Source organism: Nyctibius grandis, chromosome 1, assembly GCF_013368605.1.
Source record: "Nyctibius grandis isolate bNycGra1 chromosome 1, bNycGra1.pri, whole genome shotgun sequence".
Lineage (NCBI taxonomy): Eukaryota > Metazoa > Chordata > Aves > Nyctibiiformes > Nyctibiidae > Nyctibius > Nyctibius grandis.
This window is the reverse complement of record NC_090658.1, coordinates 26,264,252-26,282,912: the sequence shown is the minus strand read 5'-3', so window position 1 is coordinate 26,282,912 and position 18,661 is coordinate 26,264,252. Positions and strand designations below refer to the sequence as shown.

The 18,661-nt window shown below is 35.8% G+C and overlaps 1 protein-coding gene across 5 annotated transcripts in view; it reads left to right on the top strand.

The window, feature by feature from the left end:
* Positions 1 to 18,661, top strand: part of SYT14 (synaptotagmin 14) — a 97,277-nt gene that overhangs the window by 28,695 nt on the left and 49,921 nt on the right. For 3 of the 5 annotated variants that reach the window (XR_011047731.1, XR_011047730.1, XM_068395564.1), the window contains exons 1-2: positions 3,028 to 4,315; positions 8,578 to 8,796. Coding sequence is in view for 3 of the 5 variants with exons in the window: in XM_068395564.1 (XP_068251665.1) it covers positions 3,358 to 4,315; positions 8,578 to 8,796 (1,177 nt within the window). In the remaining 2 variants the exon portion in view is untranslated. Of the gene's footprint in view, positions 1 to 1,917; positions 2,083 to 3,027; positions 4,316 to 8,577; positions 8,797 to 18,661 lie in introns of those variants that run through there. The other 2 variants (XM_068395579.1, XM_068395586.1) reach the window with 2 other exon arrangements.

Sequence of the window (18,661 nt, the reverse complement as noted above, 5' to 3'; positions counted from 1 at the left end):
TTTTTCTTTAATCCCACTCCTTTTTACATAGTGAAAGATGTTGCCACACAGCATTATACTCCCTCAGTGAAGTGCCAAGATCTTGGCAAACACAATTCATAAGTCTGATAAATCTTCATGAACCTTATATAAATAGAAAAAATTCAACCCCCAAGAATGCTATTAATTGTAGTGAGTAGAGGAACACTTAGAGTCTAGCAAAAACAGCAGGAAGAAAGGGATACGTGAAATCCTAGCTTTCATCCAGATGAATGCAGCCGTGTTCAATCCTGAAAGATGCACCTCTGTGTGTTGAGGGCACAAAAAACACTCTGTTAAGGTGCCTGTTACCTCAAGGTCTCACTCTCCCTCTTTAGAGTGCAGGTTTGGGACGTAACTGTTAGAAGAGGCTATAATGTTTATTAATTGATCAGCACACTACTAATAAACCAATTAACAGATTAATTAACTAATAAGCATACTGTGATCACTTACAGTTGTATAATGCTTTACACCATTGTTAATTGCATGAGATTATTGAGTTCTATTACTTTATTCTTGTAAATTGCACCCAAATAGTATTGAATTATAGTTCTATAACCCTTCACTTCAAGTAGTGTCCCACGCTACTTACTAACACATTTGCAATTCTGTCACTCTTTAACTTCTCACATCAAATATTTCAGATGTAGAACCAGAGGAGAGTCCAGTGGGTTGCTCAAGGGGCTTCCCGCTGACATCCTGGCAGCCTTGATTAAAGAAGCAGGTCAGCTTCGTTGTAGTCTGTGGGCATCTGCATTCCTTCTGTCAAAACATCTGCCCTTTCTTGTTCTTGAACTGCTTTTATAACTTCTTTATTATTTCTTATGTTTCTAGACCCTCTTTTTTGCCACCCTTCTGTATCCCTTTCTCAGCCCAGTCTCCTTTCAAATAAACAAGCTGCCCCTTAATTACTCTTTCCCAATTGGTCCAATTTGCTGCATCGATTCCCAGATTTCGTATTTCTAAAATTTCTTATTTCTCTTATTCCATGTCCTAGGTAATCTTGGCCTTAAATGGTATTACTGATGTTATTTAGGTACTGATGGACTTGCAAGATTCTACCCCTGCAAAAGATGCCCAATGCTCCCTTTCAGTTATCTGCTTGATAGAATGACACGTTCTTTATTTTACACACTTCCTAAGACATGTCAGTCTACTTTATCTTTTTTTTCCTCTACCTGGTTTTGATAAAGTATGCTTTATCTCTATTCCACTTAGCTCTTTCTCGGTTTATACACAAGTGGCACACGTACCAGGGCAAGGGACGCACATGTGCCTTTCCTCATACTGTTTTTTGGCCACACAGTATACTACTTGTTGAGGAGCAGCAAGGGCCAGCTGGTCCCTAAGGGAAGAGGAACCAGGAGCTGAGCATAACAAGGCTGACAGAGGCAATGGCCTCACCAGTGTGGGCTCAGTCCCTCCCTAGCAGCACTGTCTCAGAGTTGGCACTGAGTCCAGGTAGCCAAACCTCCAGCCCCTTCCAGGAAGTGGGGGGGATGCTCTTAACTCCCTTCCAGTATTCTCTCTCTCAGATATTCCATCAAAAATCATCAGTCTTGGCATCTGCTGATAATCTCTGTTTTCTGCAGAGACTCCGTCTTGTTATGGGGTCCAATACTCCAGCAGAACCTTTTGCTCACAGTGTCAGTCCTCCCTTAGATTAGGACTTTTCTATTCTTTGAAAAGAAGGTCGGAAGAGGAAAAAAAGGATGAAATTTAACAGTATTAAACATTAACTCAAATTTAAATGGTGTTTTTTCACTTATATCTTGCATATATATATTTGGAACTTTAGTAGTATTTTTTCATGATCAATTCTGATAAATATTATAACTTTTACGAATTAAACTTCTACAAGACTTATTAAAATGTGTTTCTTTCTGTTTCTTTTAGTATCTCCTGAAGCAATTGGATTCCTGTCTGCTGTTGGGGTGTTCATTATTCTCATGTTGCTACTTTTCCTATATATTAATAAGAAGATGTGTTTTGAAAATGTTAGTGGTTTCCCAGATCTCGATTCAGGATACACTACAAGAAAGAATTCACAAGATACACTTTGTAAGTATCTGAAATACAGTGTACTAAATCATAAGAATGCACATTTTTACAAGGATGTGTAGAAATACACAAATAATCACTTGACTCAAATGACGAAAACACATGATGTTGACTTTTCCTGTGACTGTGCAGTATGCGTAAATGAAGAAACCTTTGTATTCACAAGCCACAGAAATTCAACAGCTATATAACCAAAGAGTTGACACTTACTTATGGGAAGATATTTCTTTTGCACTGTGAGAATACTCTTGAATGTATTTTAAACATTCCATAATTGTGTATAATTAAATCTTCTTAAGTAAACTTGTGAATGGGATTATTGGGTTTTCACTCAGCCTGTTAAAATCCTTCACTGATCTTTTGGAGGTCTTGCATTTACTCAACTGGAAAATAATTTTAAAGAAGTAAAACATTAGAAACTAAAGACATCTTATCTCTGACTAACAAATTATTTCTATACTTTTTAAATAGAACAAGGTCTTTAAGGATAATATGAAATGAAAAAAATTAGACCTTGAAAAAGATATTGAGGGTTGGTAAAATAACCCCTTTCTACTTTCGGGCAGTGGAAATTGAATGGGCTTTGTTAGCTGACTTGAGAGGAAGAGACAGGCACTAGAGAACAGAATGGGAAATTTGAGAGGTTTTCTTCCCTTACACCTCTTTAAAAGGTGCAGCTAAATTTTTATTTTCGGTTTTCTTGGAGACAGAAAAAGTTGTCCCTCCTGGAAATTAAGTCTGTCATCTTAACTTTCTTTTTGCTACAAAAAATTCTTCCTGTTCTGAAATATCTTGCCTTATGTAAAAGACAACAAATATTTTGGGGTGAAGAAGTCTCCGTGATACATGTTTTTGTGCAGCTATTATGTTAAAAGCTTGTTTTAGTGTGACATTGTTGAAAGGAGATAATTTAAATGTCTCACAACTTCTTCTTTGCAGGTTAGAATAGAAAAAACATATTTCCACCTCACAGAGTTCTCTTGTTTCTGAAAATAATGAATTTTATTATGGCTAGTTGATGCTGCAGTTGATGAAAGACTATGGTTTTGCTGGTTGATTGTGGCTTCATTTCAAGATATTTACTTAGCTGTTTTCTTACTATTTTAAATGCATATTGAATGGAAAGAGCAAAGCTGCAACTTCGCCTGGTAAATGTATTGAGTTTGAGATAGCAAAAGCAAATAGCTCTGAAATTGAACTTGGAGAAATGGAGTTGATCTGTTTGTGAAACAGGACCTTCCTGTATTAAAAGTTGTTGCTGAATAGGTTTGAAAAATGGCGTTTTTCAGAAACCTCCACCAGAATCTGAGCCTTCCCTCTGTGTCTTCTCTGGTCGACACACTTAGCAGTGCTGTGGATGATCTGACCAGTGTTGTCGGAGAAGTAGGCTACAGTGTAGCTGATTCAGTAACGGAACAAGTAACAAGCATGATAAATGGCCTTCGTGCTGAAGATGAAAGCTCCAGAATACAGATTGATAAACCTGTGCAAGGGAGAGAGGAGCATGCACCATCATTAACTCATTCTCAGGAAATTCGTATGAAAGAGAAGAGAGGTACTGCAGAACATGAAGAGACTCATTATTCTAATTCATTAGATTTTGTAAAAAAAGATACAAATCAAGATGGAGTAGCTGACCATGTCATGGACAAAAAACAGTGCCAGTTAAAAGGCAGAAATAACAACAATCATTTAAGTGATACGGAAGTATGTCAGGATTTGAAGAACGTAGGAGGACCTTTTAAAAGGGAAGCAGTAGGAGGAAATGAGTGTTTTGTAAATGATAAGTTCTTGAAGGATAGTAACCTGAAAACGAATAAATTCATGATGGAGCAATCTATTGAGGAACAAGATAATTGTCTACATGCAGTATCAGATAACTCTAAGAATCAGTTGCATAGAAAAATTAAGCCATGGTCACCTGGAGCTGATTTTAAGGATTCTGAGGCAGTGCACAGTATGAAGGTTCCCCAAGATTTAGAAACAAAACTTGAAGTACAGAAGCAAAAACTATCAGACGCCAGCTTGAAGAAGACACAGAGTGACAGTCCCAATTTCATTAATGAATTCAAAGAAAAGAAATCTGAAGCCTTTTTTGACAGAAAAGGAAAATCCGTATCAAAGGATGAAGACAATGTGTCAACTACAATTGCAAAAGCGGGTAAAAAGAAAAACTCAAAGAAATCAGAAAAGAATTCAAGAGAGCTATGTAATAAGAAGACAGCAGGAAAAGGTGAGGAGTCTGTCAGCAAACTTGTGTTCTTCAGCCTTTCCTGAAACTTATACTTCCTACTTTTTTCACCTATTTTGCACATTTAATAATAGTGTTTCCTGTGAATGAAAGTAGGTCTGTGTTAGCAGTGCTTCATTCTCTAATTACATTGATATTTCTTGGAAGGTAATTACTTTTAAAAGTATTACTTAAAGGAACTGGTGAATAAATGCCTTTCCTATGTTCTAACTTTTCTTTTTCTTACCTTCTCTGCAGTGCCTTGTGTGGTTTCTATTGAAAACTATGAATTAATACTGGAAATTAACACTTGTTCCGTGAAAGTGGATTTTATTTTGTGCATTTTAAAAGCATTGCATAAAATGTGATAAGATAAAAAAAAATTCTGTTATGTCTACATTATAGTAGATCATCCGAATGTAGTTCTGGGATATGCAAGATAGTAATTTCAAGACACGAAACACAATGACAAGTGGCAATTAAGTGATTTTAAGTATAGAAAGAACTGAATGAGGCTTGTCTTAAAGAAAGTTGTAGTCTTACAAAGAAAACCTGAGTATTGTTGATATGGATGCTGCGTGTGCCATCTTCAACATCCAGTCTTAAACAGTATGACAATAGGATTGTAATAGTCGTTTGTGAGTAAGAAGTAAAACCTTGCATTTTTACACAATTGTTTTGCAGGCTGTGTAGTGAATTTTTAGAAGGCAACACAGGCTTTTCTGGAGATGCTGTTTCTGTAGAGAAATGAGTGATTTCATAATAGAAATCAGTTGTTGGAGTTTTTTTTCAGTGTTTGTGTGTTTTCCCTTATCTGAAAATTTCAGTTATTCATTTTGTTGTGTGTTATGGTGTTTGTTTTTTTTTTAATTGGATTCAGCAGGTGCTTTCCATGTTTGTGTGATGAACTAGGATCTTATCTGTTATTTCTTCATGTAACACAATATTTGTAAAGTATATTCTTTATCAGCAGTGACATTTTAGGTCCCATAAAAACCAAACGAATAGCTTTCAGTATGACCTGTGTTAGCCAAATAAAGGAAAGTTTTTAATAAGAACATTAAGTATCTTGAGCAAGTTTCCAACTAACATATAAAAATCAAAGGAGAAGTGGCAAGGAGAGGCATAAAACCCTGAGGATTTTTTTTAACGCGCAGGAAGCTATTTTTTCCCAAGGAACTGAAACAGATTTGTATTGTTCATTTTAAAAATGTTTGCATGGATATCTTGTGTTTTAACTTTAACGAGGTTTTTAAGTCCTCTGAAGAAGTCTTTTTTCATGACTTGTAATAATAGTATACATCCTCATTCTTTTTCTTTTATACTAGGAATTGGAGAAAAAATATGTGGCATCACTGAGAACTTGTGGATGCTTACAAATGTCAGTGTATTATTAGAGCCGTAACTTTCAGCACTTCTTTCAAACGTGTTGCTACCATGTTTTATACTATGCCATTCTTTATACTTCATGCAGACTGATTAATGAACCTACTTTTGTATTTGTGAATACGTTTCTTGTAATGATAAATGATGCATCTAATACTGAAGTCTGGCACTATATGTTAGTCCTGGTATGCCCTGCTTTAATTATAGTTGTGGAAATCTGTGGAAGTTTCCTAGGTGGCAGGTTTCAACCTGTTGATGGCCATACAAGATAGAAAATTCTACTCTGTGTACCAGCAAAGGAGTCTCCTTTTTCTGGGCAGTCTCTTGCAGTGAATCTGCTAGCCAGAATTTATCTTGCTTGGTGTGATATTCTTAATAAGTGATGAGTGAATTTGAACCTGCTTTATAGCCATCCATGCAATGGGAAGAACTGTATCTGTCAGACTTGAATTAAAATTGATAGCCTAGAGCTGAAAGATCTAGTTGCTCATTAGCAGTCTTTTAAGGCACCAAGTTTCCTATAAATACTAAATTAAGATTGCGTGCACATTACATGTAGAGCTGGTAGCACCATCTGCAGTTAAGGTTTCCTGACATTTTCCATTTCAAGACCTTCTTTTCAGTTGCTTATAACTGTGCCAAATTTGAAATATTTGGGATGAAATTTGGCATGCTTTCTGAACTTTTTTTTTAAGCTATAGTTTAAAATCTTTAGCTGTTTCCAGGAATAGAGTATAGGAAAAACATGCTGGTTATCTGTGCAAAAAATAAGCAGATTTCACGTCTGCCTCGCTAAGATACTTCGTCACTTTTTATATTGGAGTATGTACTTGAGATGTGGGAGAGGACTTTTCCCATGTCAGAGATGGCCATGTTCTTTTATGAAAAAACATGGCAGTTTGACCAAATTGCAAATCTTTGGAAACTTTGCCTTTGGAAAAGGCATAGCAAATACTCCTTATAATTTGCTTGTTCAATTCACTGACCATCCCATTTTCACTCATATGCTTCATTGTAGGGGTTGAAGGCCAGAGCAGGTATTATCCTGCTTTTGATACTCATGGTTACTGAAGGACACTGGAAGTTTGAACAGAAGAATTGAGAATAAACATGACTTACATGAGGACAGAAACTTCCTGAACAAATGTGACACAATGTAAATGGTAGACTGGGATTTGAAGTAGGATGGGTGACAGCTATGGAGAGAACTGATAGTATTATATGAAGGTGGAGAGACTAAGGGTGAAAGGCTAATGTTACATGAGTAGTTGGTTAGGTGCAAGTAAAGAGAATTTCTGATCGAATAGACAGAGAAAATAAAGAGGAAATCCCCATAAGAGACCACAGCTGGGTGCTTGAAGCAGGAACCTGGAGTGTGGTGCCGGCAGATAGGAACTTAGGATAAGATTCTACTCGTATAAATGTAACTTTGGAAAAGATGTCTTACCCAGACTTGCAGCATAGACTTTCTGTATGAGTTCCCAGGAGACATAGACCTCAAGGGGAAGTGATTTTACTCATCTACTTGAGAGGCTTACCTAAAAGTGTGAAGAAAGGAAGTCTATAGTAGGAAGAGGCAAACACTTGACTGTAAAAGAGGCCTAGATGGCTGGCAGAGGTTGAGTTACTTTAATTTTAAATGGATGAATTTGGGATAAGCTGAATCTCTCTTTTAGTTGGAATACCCAGACAGAGGAGTGAGACTGGCTAGGCATGAAGACAGAGACTAATGGGAGCAGAAATGAACTAGAGCTAGGACAGGGACTGGGAGGAGAGCGTAAAAGCAGGGAGGGGAGAAGTGGTTGAGCATGGTTGGATGGCACGTTAGACAATATTCACTTGCAGAATCAGGAGCTGAAAAACAGCATTATGGGCATCTCGGAGCTCTGCCGATAATGGAAATCCATTGGCAAATATACCGTAGGCTTGTTCACACACTACTGGTAATGCTGACCTTTATTGAATTTACATGAACTCTTTTAACACCTATTAGAGTTTGAGTTCTACAGAACCTCTGCATGGCATGTTACATTTGGACCAAATCCATTAGAGACTTGGAAGAGGGAGGAAGAAGCTTTCCATTTAGAGAAACAAAAATGTAGCTGAATCTTTGACTAGTGGGAAGAAGTCATACTTGAGATGTAGTTGGAAAAAGCTAGCCACAGGAGTGGGCATTATAGAGGAACCCATATAAAAGAATTAACTAGGTGGATTCTTCTGTGCAATTTTTGCTGTTGCCAGATGTCTGCAGTGAGAATCTGCATTAATTTCAGTTATTGAACAAGAGGTTGTTTACTGTAAGTTAAATAAAATTCTGCATGCAAACATCTTTCACTAGCATTTTCCCATTTGTTGTTGTGAGTTTAAGCACTACTGACATAAATATCCTAAAATGATTTTGTTGTAGGCTTCTCTTTGTAAATCAGTTTCGTTTCTGTGTTACAGTGCACGCTCACAGCAAAAAATCAGCTGGGAGTGGAGGATCAGGAGCTACCTTTTTGATATGTTAGGTATCCAAATGTAATATTGCAGCAGTGTTGGATTTACTTTACATAAATGATTTTGCATGTTTTCTTACTGAATGAAGGGTTTCAAGAACTTCAGTGTGTGCTGCCTTACATAAATGGATCCATTTTCTGGTGAATAAGTCTTAGAATGGTTTTTTTTGGGATGCTTAGTGATCTTTCAGTTTTTCTAGAAAATAAAAACAGCTCTCACCAGTTACAAAATCACATAATATTTAGAACAAGATTATATTTTAAAATATTACAGAAATTTTAATTGAAATAGCTTAAATATCTTCACTGATAACCTCTTATGGTTATTTTATTGTATTCTATTTTGAGCTGTAGTCGATTTGCTTTATTTTATTCAAACAGACAACTCTTATATGAGTAAAGACCAGCATGGTTCATCATCTGAGAGTGAAGATGAAGCACTGGGTAAATATCATGAGGCCTTGTCTAGAACCCAGAGTTCCAGGCTGCCAGTGGTGGATGGCAGACAGCAAAAAAACTATCTATGGGAAACCAGACAAAAATATAGTCCCCTGTCTGCAGAATATGATGGATACAGTAGTGAAGCTTCAATAGATGAAGGTAAGAGTGATTTCAAAGCATTCCTTTTATTCCAAATTTCAGAATTATGTTCTGGATAAGTAAGTCCTAGACGAGGACAGCTTGACTTGTAAATAGTCAATGTCTGCAAGAAATATCCAGATATCTTTCATATTTGTGCATGCTCAAAAAAAATTGGCACAGACTTGTGTGCATTCTTCCAGAAATACTGCAAATGATATAATATCTTGTTATATTAAATTTCATACAGTTTTATCATTAGTCATTTTATTTTGGGGGGAATTTAAACTCTTTTGATTTAGGAAGGAAACATGGCAACTCTTGATGAATTCTGTGGTATTATAAATACAAAGAAGACCTGTTATTCCTCTATTGGTAAGCTGTCATAACAGCAAAGTAAATGGAATTGGTTATGGTGCATATGGTCATTGCAGTGTGCATTACTGGAACGTTCTGTATCTTTTCTTGTCTTGAAATCACAGAAAGAAATTATTACAAAGATGAGATTAATATAATTTTTCCATGGTGTTAAGAGTTGGATGTAAACAATGGATGTTTTCTTTTGTGGTATATATTTCTTGATTTTAAGTTAGGGCGACAACCTGACATAGAGGCTGAGAATTCTGCTGTCAATATTTTGTCAATATGCTTTTTATGCTTGAAGATAGCTGTTTAGAAAATAACCATTTTCTAGCATGAAAAGTGAGCTTTGGTTGAAGTTACATAAAAATCAGATTCTAATATAGATGCCATGCTATAAGATATTTGTTGGTATCCCTTTAATATATTAAAATGCAAAGGTTTTTTAGAGATTGAGATTTTCTAATAAAAAGTGGATACATGTAAATAAAAAGATCTGTCCTTAAATATTCTATACACTCCAGAAGTGCTTGAAAAAAATTAAGTTTTCTGCTATGTGATGTAATTCAATTATATAAAAGTCTGTTTGCCTCTGAAATTTGAAATTAGTGTGTCTTCATTCATGATTCCAAGTTAAGACACAAAGGACTTGAAAGCCATAATTGAAGTAAGTTGCAGAGTAAGAGCATTCTTTTCTGATCATCAGAAATTTCAGTTCTTTCCTTTTGCTGTTAAACTGTAGGAAGGCTGGGAGTCTGAGTTCCAGCAAATAGGGAAGGAGATGCAGAGGTGATGTCAGGTGGTGAGAACCGATCCTTGGACACTGTGATGGAGAAGGACAACAAGGAAGAGGGATAGTGAAAGTATCATGTTTGTTTTTTATATCGGCTGAGATCTATCAACAGCATTGGTGGGGGGAATACGAAAGATAAAATACTGATTTTTTTTTTGTATGGCTCATGTCACTGTTGGGAAAGAATGGTGATGTATATTAACAGGAGATGGAAAACTCAATTATATTTTTTAGCAAATAATACCAGATACAAATTATACAAGAATACTACTTTCAGATACCAGAAAAATGTGTTTGTCCCTTTTCAAACTATTGAGGCTGGTTGTTGAAATAGTCATAAAATAATTCATGTTGGAAGGAACATGTGACATTCCTCTTTTCTATTTCACAGTTGTTCAGATTTTTTTATCCTACCTAGTTCATCTTCTCAGTGAAAAGTTCTCAGTTCATCTGAGCTTTTCACTTTGGCCCTGTAAGACTTAAGATCCAAAGGCGTGGTGCTAGCCCTGTATCCAGTTTTGTTTGTTTGTTTTTTTTAATAATGGTCTTCCTTATCATTTTCTCACATCGTCAAAATTCATAGTCTCTGACTTTTATCCTCTTCTGGGGAATGAGAACTCTTGTCTGGAAATCTGTATCGTGGTTAGAATCTAAGACAAAAGAACCCTGTTGGCAAGTCCAAGTATTGCATCATTAAAGTTACAATTGTTTCCCCCCCTTCTCCTCTTTCGTTTTTTCTTTTGTTGCTAAAGATATCTGTCACCAGCTGCTGTCCCTTCTCAGCGCTTTTTCCATTCAGGAAGCTGGCTGGATGTAAAACCCATTTATATATATGCACACACATATTCACTGTAAAATTAGTATGCAAATTGAATTTATTATAATGTAAGAACATTCAGGGTTTGGAAAAAAATATTTAAAGCAAAAACTATCAAAACATTCTTACTTAAAAAATTGTAAATTTTTAACCACATAGTTCTACTTGCAAAAAAAGCTTTAATACTGTCAGTATTTTGCTTTTGCTGCTGCTTGTGAGAGCGTTCTCTTCCCACATTTTACAAGGAGTGGAGAATCAGCAATGTTATTTATGTGATAGTCTGCAATCGTTCTACAGTTTTCTGCAAAATGCTTGCAAATTAGAGTGATGATTTTCCATTAATCCATTAATCTCAAGAAAATTATGTGCAATAGTATTAAAAAGAGCTTTGTGGTATTGGACATGGCAACAGATTAACAACCTAGTATTTGTCACTTTTCAGTGACCTGAAGGTGGCATGCTAGAATAATTAGTGTTAGTACTTTTTGTGTTCTTCGTAAATTATTTCAAACTTAAAAGAATCTTTGCACAATGATAAAAAGGTGTTAGAATAGAGGAGAAGACAGAGTATGCCTTCTGTGTTATGATCATTACAGAAGGAAAGCAGCCCAACCTAGAACTTTGATGAAAAGAGAAGGTGGAAACCTCATGAAGAAAACCTACAGTAAAAAATAATGAGAGACTGGCTGTCACTACCAAACATTTCATATGTGGTCAGAGAAACAGTTCACTGAACAGATGAGGTTAAAAACCTCACATTCCAAGTGGAGGGTGTCAACATTCTAGATGTTTCAGTGTAATTTTTAAAAATTCAAAGCTTTACTGCTCCTTCAACTTGCAAAATGAATCTATAGAATACTTGATGCCATAGGAGTCCTGATTTCTTTCATTAAATAGTTGGTTTTTATGACTGTTGATTTATTTTTATAACAAGTGTAAAGACAAATGATAGAACCATTTCTTAATTCTTTGTAGTGGAGGGGGAGCAGGCAGTGTGTTCCTATATACTTTATTTAATATGAGAAACAATTGTCAATATATTTGACTTTGTGTGCTTCTGTTACCTCATGTGTACTTTATCATTTCTACTTCTAAGGCTTAAACATTTCAGCTGTACTTCCATTTTAAGGCGCCAATCAGTCCATATGTTGACCAGGGCTTGACAGTGTTACAGGAAGTGACGAGAGGAGAAAATTCATTTTTGTCTCACCTCTGTTTCCCCTCTGCTCATTGCTAGTAAATCAGACTTTGATGGTATCATTAAAAATTCCATCAGAGGTAGTTATATGAGCAATGAAAAGGTTACTTCATTTTTGGAAAATTCTGTGTTATTTTCTCTTCAGCAGTTAATCTCTATCACATGTTGTATCTTGCAACAGTGTGATGTGTGTTTTCAAAGGATTCAATAAACATTTTTACTAATAACTGTTTACTCTGCACTTTAATCTTCACTTTTAAAATTTGTTTGTTTAGATGTGTCTGCACTTAATGGTGCACACACAAAATTTCCCAATGAGACAAAAGTATAATCTTGTCTTTATTAATACACCCTGTAAGCTTTGCTTGCATTGCTGAACACATGTATAATAATATGTTTGTATTACTAAGACCATCAAAATGTCTGATATTATTTTAAGGTTTACTTATTAATTGCATAATTAATTAAATCTATTTTCTGGCTGCGCACCTCTCGAAATGTTTTATTCTGAAGCCTGAAAATGTGTGTGGCATGTTTTCACATCATTCTTTTCTCCTCTAGATGGCCATATTAATCTTTCTTTTCAGCGTATTTATGTAGAACTGTCATGGCATTTTGTATAGTGTTTTTAATAGTTAAATGAAGAAAGCAAGATATTTTATGGATTTTTTTTGGTGTATTTTGATGATGGAATGTTCTAGTAGCACTTTAGTTCACTCTATGAAATTTAGGTTTTTAAATTTTGATTCACAAATACCTGCTCATGACCAGCGTCTGATCCACTTTATATATTTGTATAGTGTATTTGATGCAATTTGAGTTTTAATATATATTTTAAATGAAAAAAAAATATTATTGTGCTTAGATACAAGTATTTCTACAGACTCCAACCTGTTGTAAATATATAACTTCTGTAGTGAGCTCCTCCTGGACAGGCTTAATTCCAGAGTATCTCTAAAAGAAAATCTAGTTGATTAGAAAATCAAGATGATTAAGTGTCATCATCAAAAGTAATATGGTACAGATGGCAAAGTAAAATGGTACAGAAGAAACGTTTGCACCTGAAATTTCCACTCTTGCACAAATGACTCAAAACTGTTAACCACAGAAAAGAGAAACCTGTATAACTGCTTTCTTGATATCTATGTGTGGACTAGTCTCTGTGCTTAGGCCCAGAGTTCTATGGTCAGCTTGAAGTTTGAAATCTTATTTTTGTCAATAATATTCTTTGTGTTCTTTCTCATGTTATCCAACAAAGTATGGATACTTACTGAAGTCACCTTTTTTCCTTTTCCTGATACATAACCTGATATAACTTCCTTTTCATTTTTTATAATGTGCATCCTACTTCTTCTTATTCCCTACCATTGCAAATGCTCTTACTATTCTGGTGAATATGTAGTACTGCTTTTATGTGCTCCAATTATTTGTAATATTTTGGAAGAGGGGATTAACGTAGGCTGTGATATTACACATCTGTTTCAGAAAATAAAGAACAAAAATAAAAAAAAAAAAAAAAAACAAACCCCCAAAAAACCCCAAGCAAAAATAATACCATAAGATACCTGGTAACAGGGAGATTATGCATTGAAATACTGATCTAAATAAGGAAGTGTATTTGTTTACAAACATTAAATTAAATTGGCATTATTCTTTGTACTTTGGTAATTTGAAGTATTTTTTGGTATCTATGTTGGTCGTGATCTTAAATGGACCATACTTTCTTAATAAGCTCAATTTCACAAAAATGTACAATATGATATTAAACTAGCCTCTTTGTCTCAGGTAGTGGCTACTTCCTGAACTTTAAAAACTCAAGCATTATAAAGGCAAGTTGTTGTGTCTTTGTTATCTCTATAAGCTTCATAGGCAAGGACAATATATTTTCTTTAAGGAAGCAATCCCTTAAATTCCTAAAAATGAAAGTTTTTAAACTTAGAAATGTTAGGGTAAATATATTGAAATTAGGGCTTTGCAGACAGATGTCAAAAACTGTAGATTCTTCTTTGCTTTTGAAATCAAGATTCTCTGAATCCCTTGACATGAGAAAGGTGGAGGAGGAGAAGAAAACAATCTGGTTTTTTTTATAGTTAATTTGTGATGTTCTTACAGTGTCTTGCCCAAATCACCTCTTTAACAGCTGTGCAAAATTCCAGATTAGCAAGCAAGCAAGGGGATTGATCCCAGTTCTGAGGCAGAGAAGTGACATCATGATGGAAAAAGTATAAGCTTGCTTGCTTACTTAGCATACTTAGATGTACTTTATTTAGCTATAATTTACCAGCGCAGTACAACCACAGGTTCCATCTCCAGCCTATTTTGAAGTCTTTTTCTAACTTCTCAATTGATAAAGCCCCACGGCTGAAGACATGTTTGTTCAGAGGCTCTATTTCTGAGATTGGCCCAAGTGCCTTACATTTCACAAGGTTTTTTTGGAAACATATGGAAGCACTAAAAGACTGCAGTGAGAAAACATAAGTTCTCTTAAATGAGAATCTGCTGCTCTAGCAGGCATATGCTACTGGATTTTATCCATATTTTCCATATTGTGAAGGTAGAGTATGATGTTATTTTTGTAGTTTATCTTCTGCACTTTTGTTCTCTAGGCTTTCGGCACTTTATGTTGATGTGTCTGTTGGACATATGTTTGCCTTGCTCCTCAGTGTCAATCTTTGCACGTGAAGGCGACTGTTCTTCTGGAATCTCTTGGATCTGATTCCTTATGCAGCTTTTTCCCTTTCCTTTCTCTCTTTTTAATTTTCATGTCCTGGGAAAAGTCTCTTCACTGAACTACTTAGAGTATAGAGAGAGATTTTCTTTCAGTATCTTCCCAACATAAACAGCAAATGCTCTTTCACAAGCACCTCAAAACTGGTATACAGGTGAATCTTGCCAGTTTGTTAAAGCAACCTGGGGGAGTTTTTCTCAGTAAATACCTTCTGTAAAACCGGATCCTAATTCTTCAGACTTGTCAAGCTAAGGTGAAAGCTACCAGACAGGCTGAGAGAGGAAGAATGGATCCTTCAGTGAATCCCTTGATAATCATGTGTTTTCCAGTTTAGTTTCTGTCATTATTCCTTGCATGTAAGCAGATCTATCTTCAAGCCAAGTGTGAATGAAGATTTACTGTTTCAAGATTATGGAGTGAGGGCCTCAGTACGGTTGTGTCAAGTTCAGCAAAATAAGGCCACAAGGTTCTCTCGGAATTAGTCTATCTGTCTGTACATTTCAGATGCTAAGAATTACAGGCAAACAAGATGGAATACATGAAATAAGAACTATGAACTAGTATTCAGACTGGAAGACTGAAAGCTCAGTTGAATTCTAGATCATAACTTAAATAGTTATTTATCTGCTTTTTCCTCTAATGTGCTTTAAAGAAATTAATTAGAAATACAATGGAAAAAGTATTTAGGAAGAAGGTGGCCACTCATTTTTTCTCTACTTTGTAATTCAAGGATCTGCAGTGTACTGTCCAGGGCTAACTTAATTTGCCTTGCTTTATATTTAATTGCTCTGTGTTTGGGTTTCTTTTTTTTTTTAAGTGTTTCAAATATCTTCCTAGTGCATTGTGATAGTCCTCTATTACTCTTCTGTAATAGTAGAAGACAGTAAATTCTGTTAAGTATTTAAAATTGATACATTTCCCAAAAACATAGCCAACTGAGCATTGCAGAGACTTAGGTGATTTACAGATTAAATGTTGCTCTTTTATTCAGTTTTACAGAATTCAGATCTTTTTTCTTTCCCAAGAAAGTGTTACCCTTTGTCTTTTGAAAGGTTTCTGATAGTAAGGAACCTTTCCTGTAAGGAATTAACATTTTAGGCTATGATCGTCTTGTAGTTATGGTTCTTTACGAGCATGAATGGCAGACAAGCATAGTGTTTACAGAGTCTGGAGATCTGGAATGGTCAGAATTCACAGAAAAGGTAGAAAGTACATGTGTCATTCAATATTATTTTTGAATTTTCTTGAGGAATATTACAGAGGTGGAAAGACATAAACATGGGACTTAAGTGCAAAGGAGATCTCTGTCTGAGTTTAAACACAGTTTGGAGAAGTGTGGAGTTACATTGAGAACTTCTGAGTTGAAAAGCCAGATAGACGATCACAGAATCACAGAATGTTAGGGATTGGAAGGGACCTCGAAAGATCATCTAGTCCAATCCCCCTGCCGGGGCAGGATTGCCTAGACCATATCACACAGGAACACGTCCAGGCGGGTTTTGAATGTCTCCAGAGAAGGAGACTCCACAACCTCTCTGGGCAGCCTGTTCCAGTGTTCAGTCACCCTCACCGTAAAGAAGTTTTTCCTCATATTTATGTGGAACCTCCTGTGTTCCAGCTTGCACCCATTGCCCCTTGTCCTGTCAAGGGATGTCACTGAGAAGAGCCTGGCTCCATCCTCATGACACTTGCCCTTTACATATTTATAAACATTAATGAGGTCACCCCTCAGTCTCCTCTTCTCTAAGCTAAAGAGACCCAGCTCCCTCAGCCTCTCCTCATAAGGGAGATGTTCTACTCCCTTAATCATCTTCGTGGCTCTGCACTGGACTCTCTCTAGCAGTTCCCTGTCCTTCTTGAACTGAGGGGCCCAGAACTGGACACAATATTCCAGATGCGGCCTCACCAGGGCAGAGTAGAGGGGGAGGAGAATCTCTCGTGACCTGCTATCGATATCATTTGACGATATCAAAGTTGTGCACAATAAATAACTTGTCAACCAAAGGAAACACATGAAAGTGGTTGAGAGAATTAATTTGAATAATTCTGAAATTGTGGATTTAACTCATGATTAACCGCAAAGATGCTGGAAAAAGATGTTGTTAAAGGATGCATGCCATCTACTGCCGAGAGAAGAAAACTAGTGGCAAAACTCAAGTCAGTGACGATGATAAGATTTTCAACAGGAAAATTCCTTTTCCAGCTAGACCAACTCCAAAGAGGAGGAAAAACTGCCCTCCAATGGGAAAGGGCTTTTCTTCTCATGTGCACATGTCAGCAAAGCAATCTCCCAAATTAGGTTCCTCCTGCCAGCATTTTGAAGTCTTTGAAGAAATACCCTTTGCATTGATTTGAAGGCTTTGAAGAAAGTCACCCTTAGCAATGTGATGTCTCTGAAGCGATGTAAATCATACATTAATAATTACAAGAAAGTTTCTATTTTATTGTGAACTTATTAAAATAATAAGTCTCCTGTCGTTTGAATCTGGAATTTATGAAAAGATCAAGATCTGTCATTAACTGGGAAAAGTTCACATACATGTTTGTGGCTGAAATAGTTCCTTGTGGCATTGTATTTGATACAGATATTAATAAAATGTAGAACTAATTTGTGATACAAACACAAGAGGTAGTACTACATAAGCAGAAAAGATCACTTCCTTGATGAACCTAGTGCTTTTGATTCTGAGAGTTCACATTGAAAACTGGGTATTTCTTGTACTAGTATGATCTAAAAGCTATTGGGTATCACCATTATTTTCTCTTGGTATTATGGTAATATGTAGTGATATAGGGGAGCAGTTTCTTTGATCTTTATGCATGTATACCATGAGCCATGTCTTGTTCTGAAAGACTCCTACAGAATAGACAGAAGAAGGTACAGTTTTCATTAATCTTAACCCTAATTGCAGAGATCCCATGGCTCTGTCATGGAATGAGTGACTAAGAAACAGCATTGAACAGGAGACTGGAAATCTCTGTGTAGACATTTTTTTGGTACATTGGAGAAAGGAATTTTACCCTGCATACACCCAGCACTCTGCTTACCGGCTGAGAATAGTCATGCTACTTAGTCAGCAGAATGGAGCAGTCCTTGTTACGTAAATATGAGAACTGAAAACATTACTACAATGTAAAGAATATTACAAAAGAACAGTTTATCAGTTTTTCCTCCATGGTGCCTATGGATAAATAGATCATTCTTCTTACCTTTAAAGGTTAAAATAAAAAGATTTTAAACTCTAGTCTGGGCCTAATGTTTGCCTTCCAGTTGTGCTTATTCTCCCATGGGTTAAAGACCAGTTACCATTAGGACTGTTTTTAATAATCTGATCACATTATGTTTTAACCGTCTCTTTGGTAAAAGAAGAACAATGGGTTATTTTAGTAACTGAACTCTTTTTGTTCTGTTACCTAGTCAGTGTAGATTATTTTCAATATGCATAGGTATCAGTTTCATAGACATGCTGTAACTATATCGTAAGTATTTTCTTGGAATTATTTAATGAACATTTTGTCCTCATACAAGATGAACAATGTTACCATTTTTATTTAATAACATGTATTTTATTTTTAGGATGGCTATTTTCATAGCTACTTTAATTGTGTATTTTATTTAGTGGGACTGTATCATATCTGAGTAAACAACATCAAATTGTGTCTGTACCTTCTGTGGAAGCAAAGATCTGCCTCTTTTTTGCTTGTTAAAATAAGCTCTTACATGCTACTTACAACTCTTTTGTGTTATAAAGTTATCCTAACTTTTAGGAATTATTGGAATATTTTCCTTGGGGGAAAGGGAAGGCATGATATGTTATATTATACAATTTTAAACCCTTTATTTTTTTTTGGTTTTTGTTCCTTTGGTTTGGGATGGGGTGGTTTTTTTTGTTTGTTTGGGGGAATTTTTTTGTTTGCAATTACTTTTCTTCCACTGTATTTACAAGTAAGCTGGAAATAGATCCTTAGCTAGTGTAATTGCCATGCTTC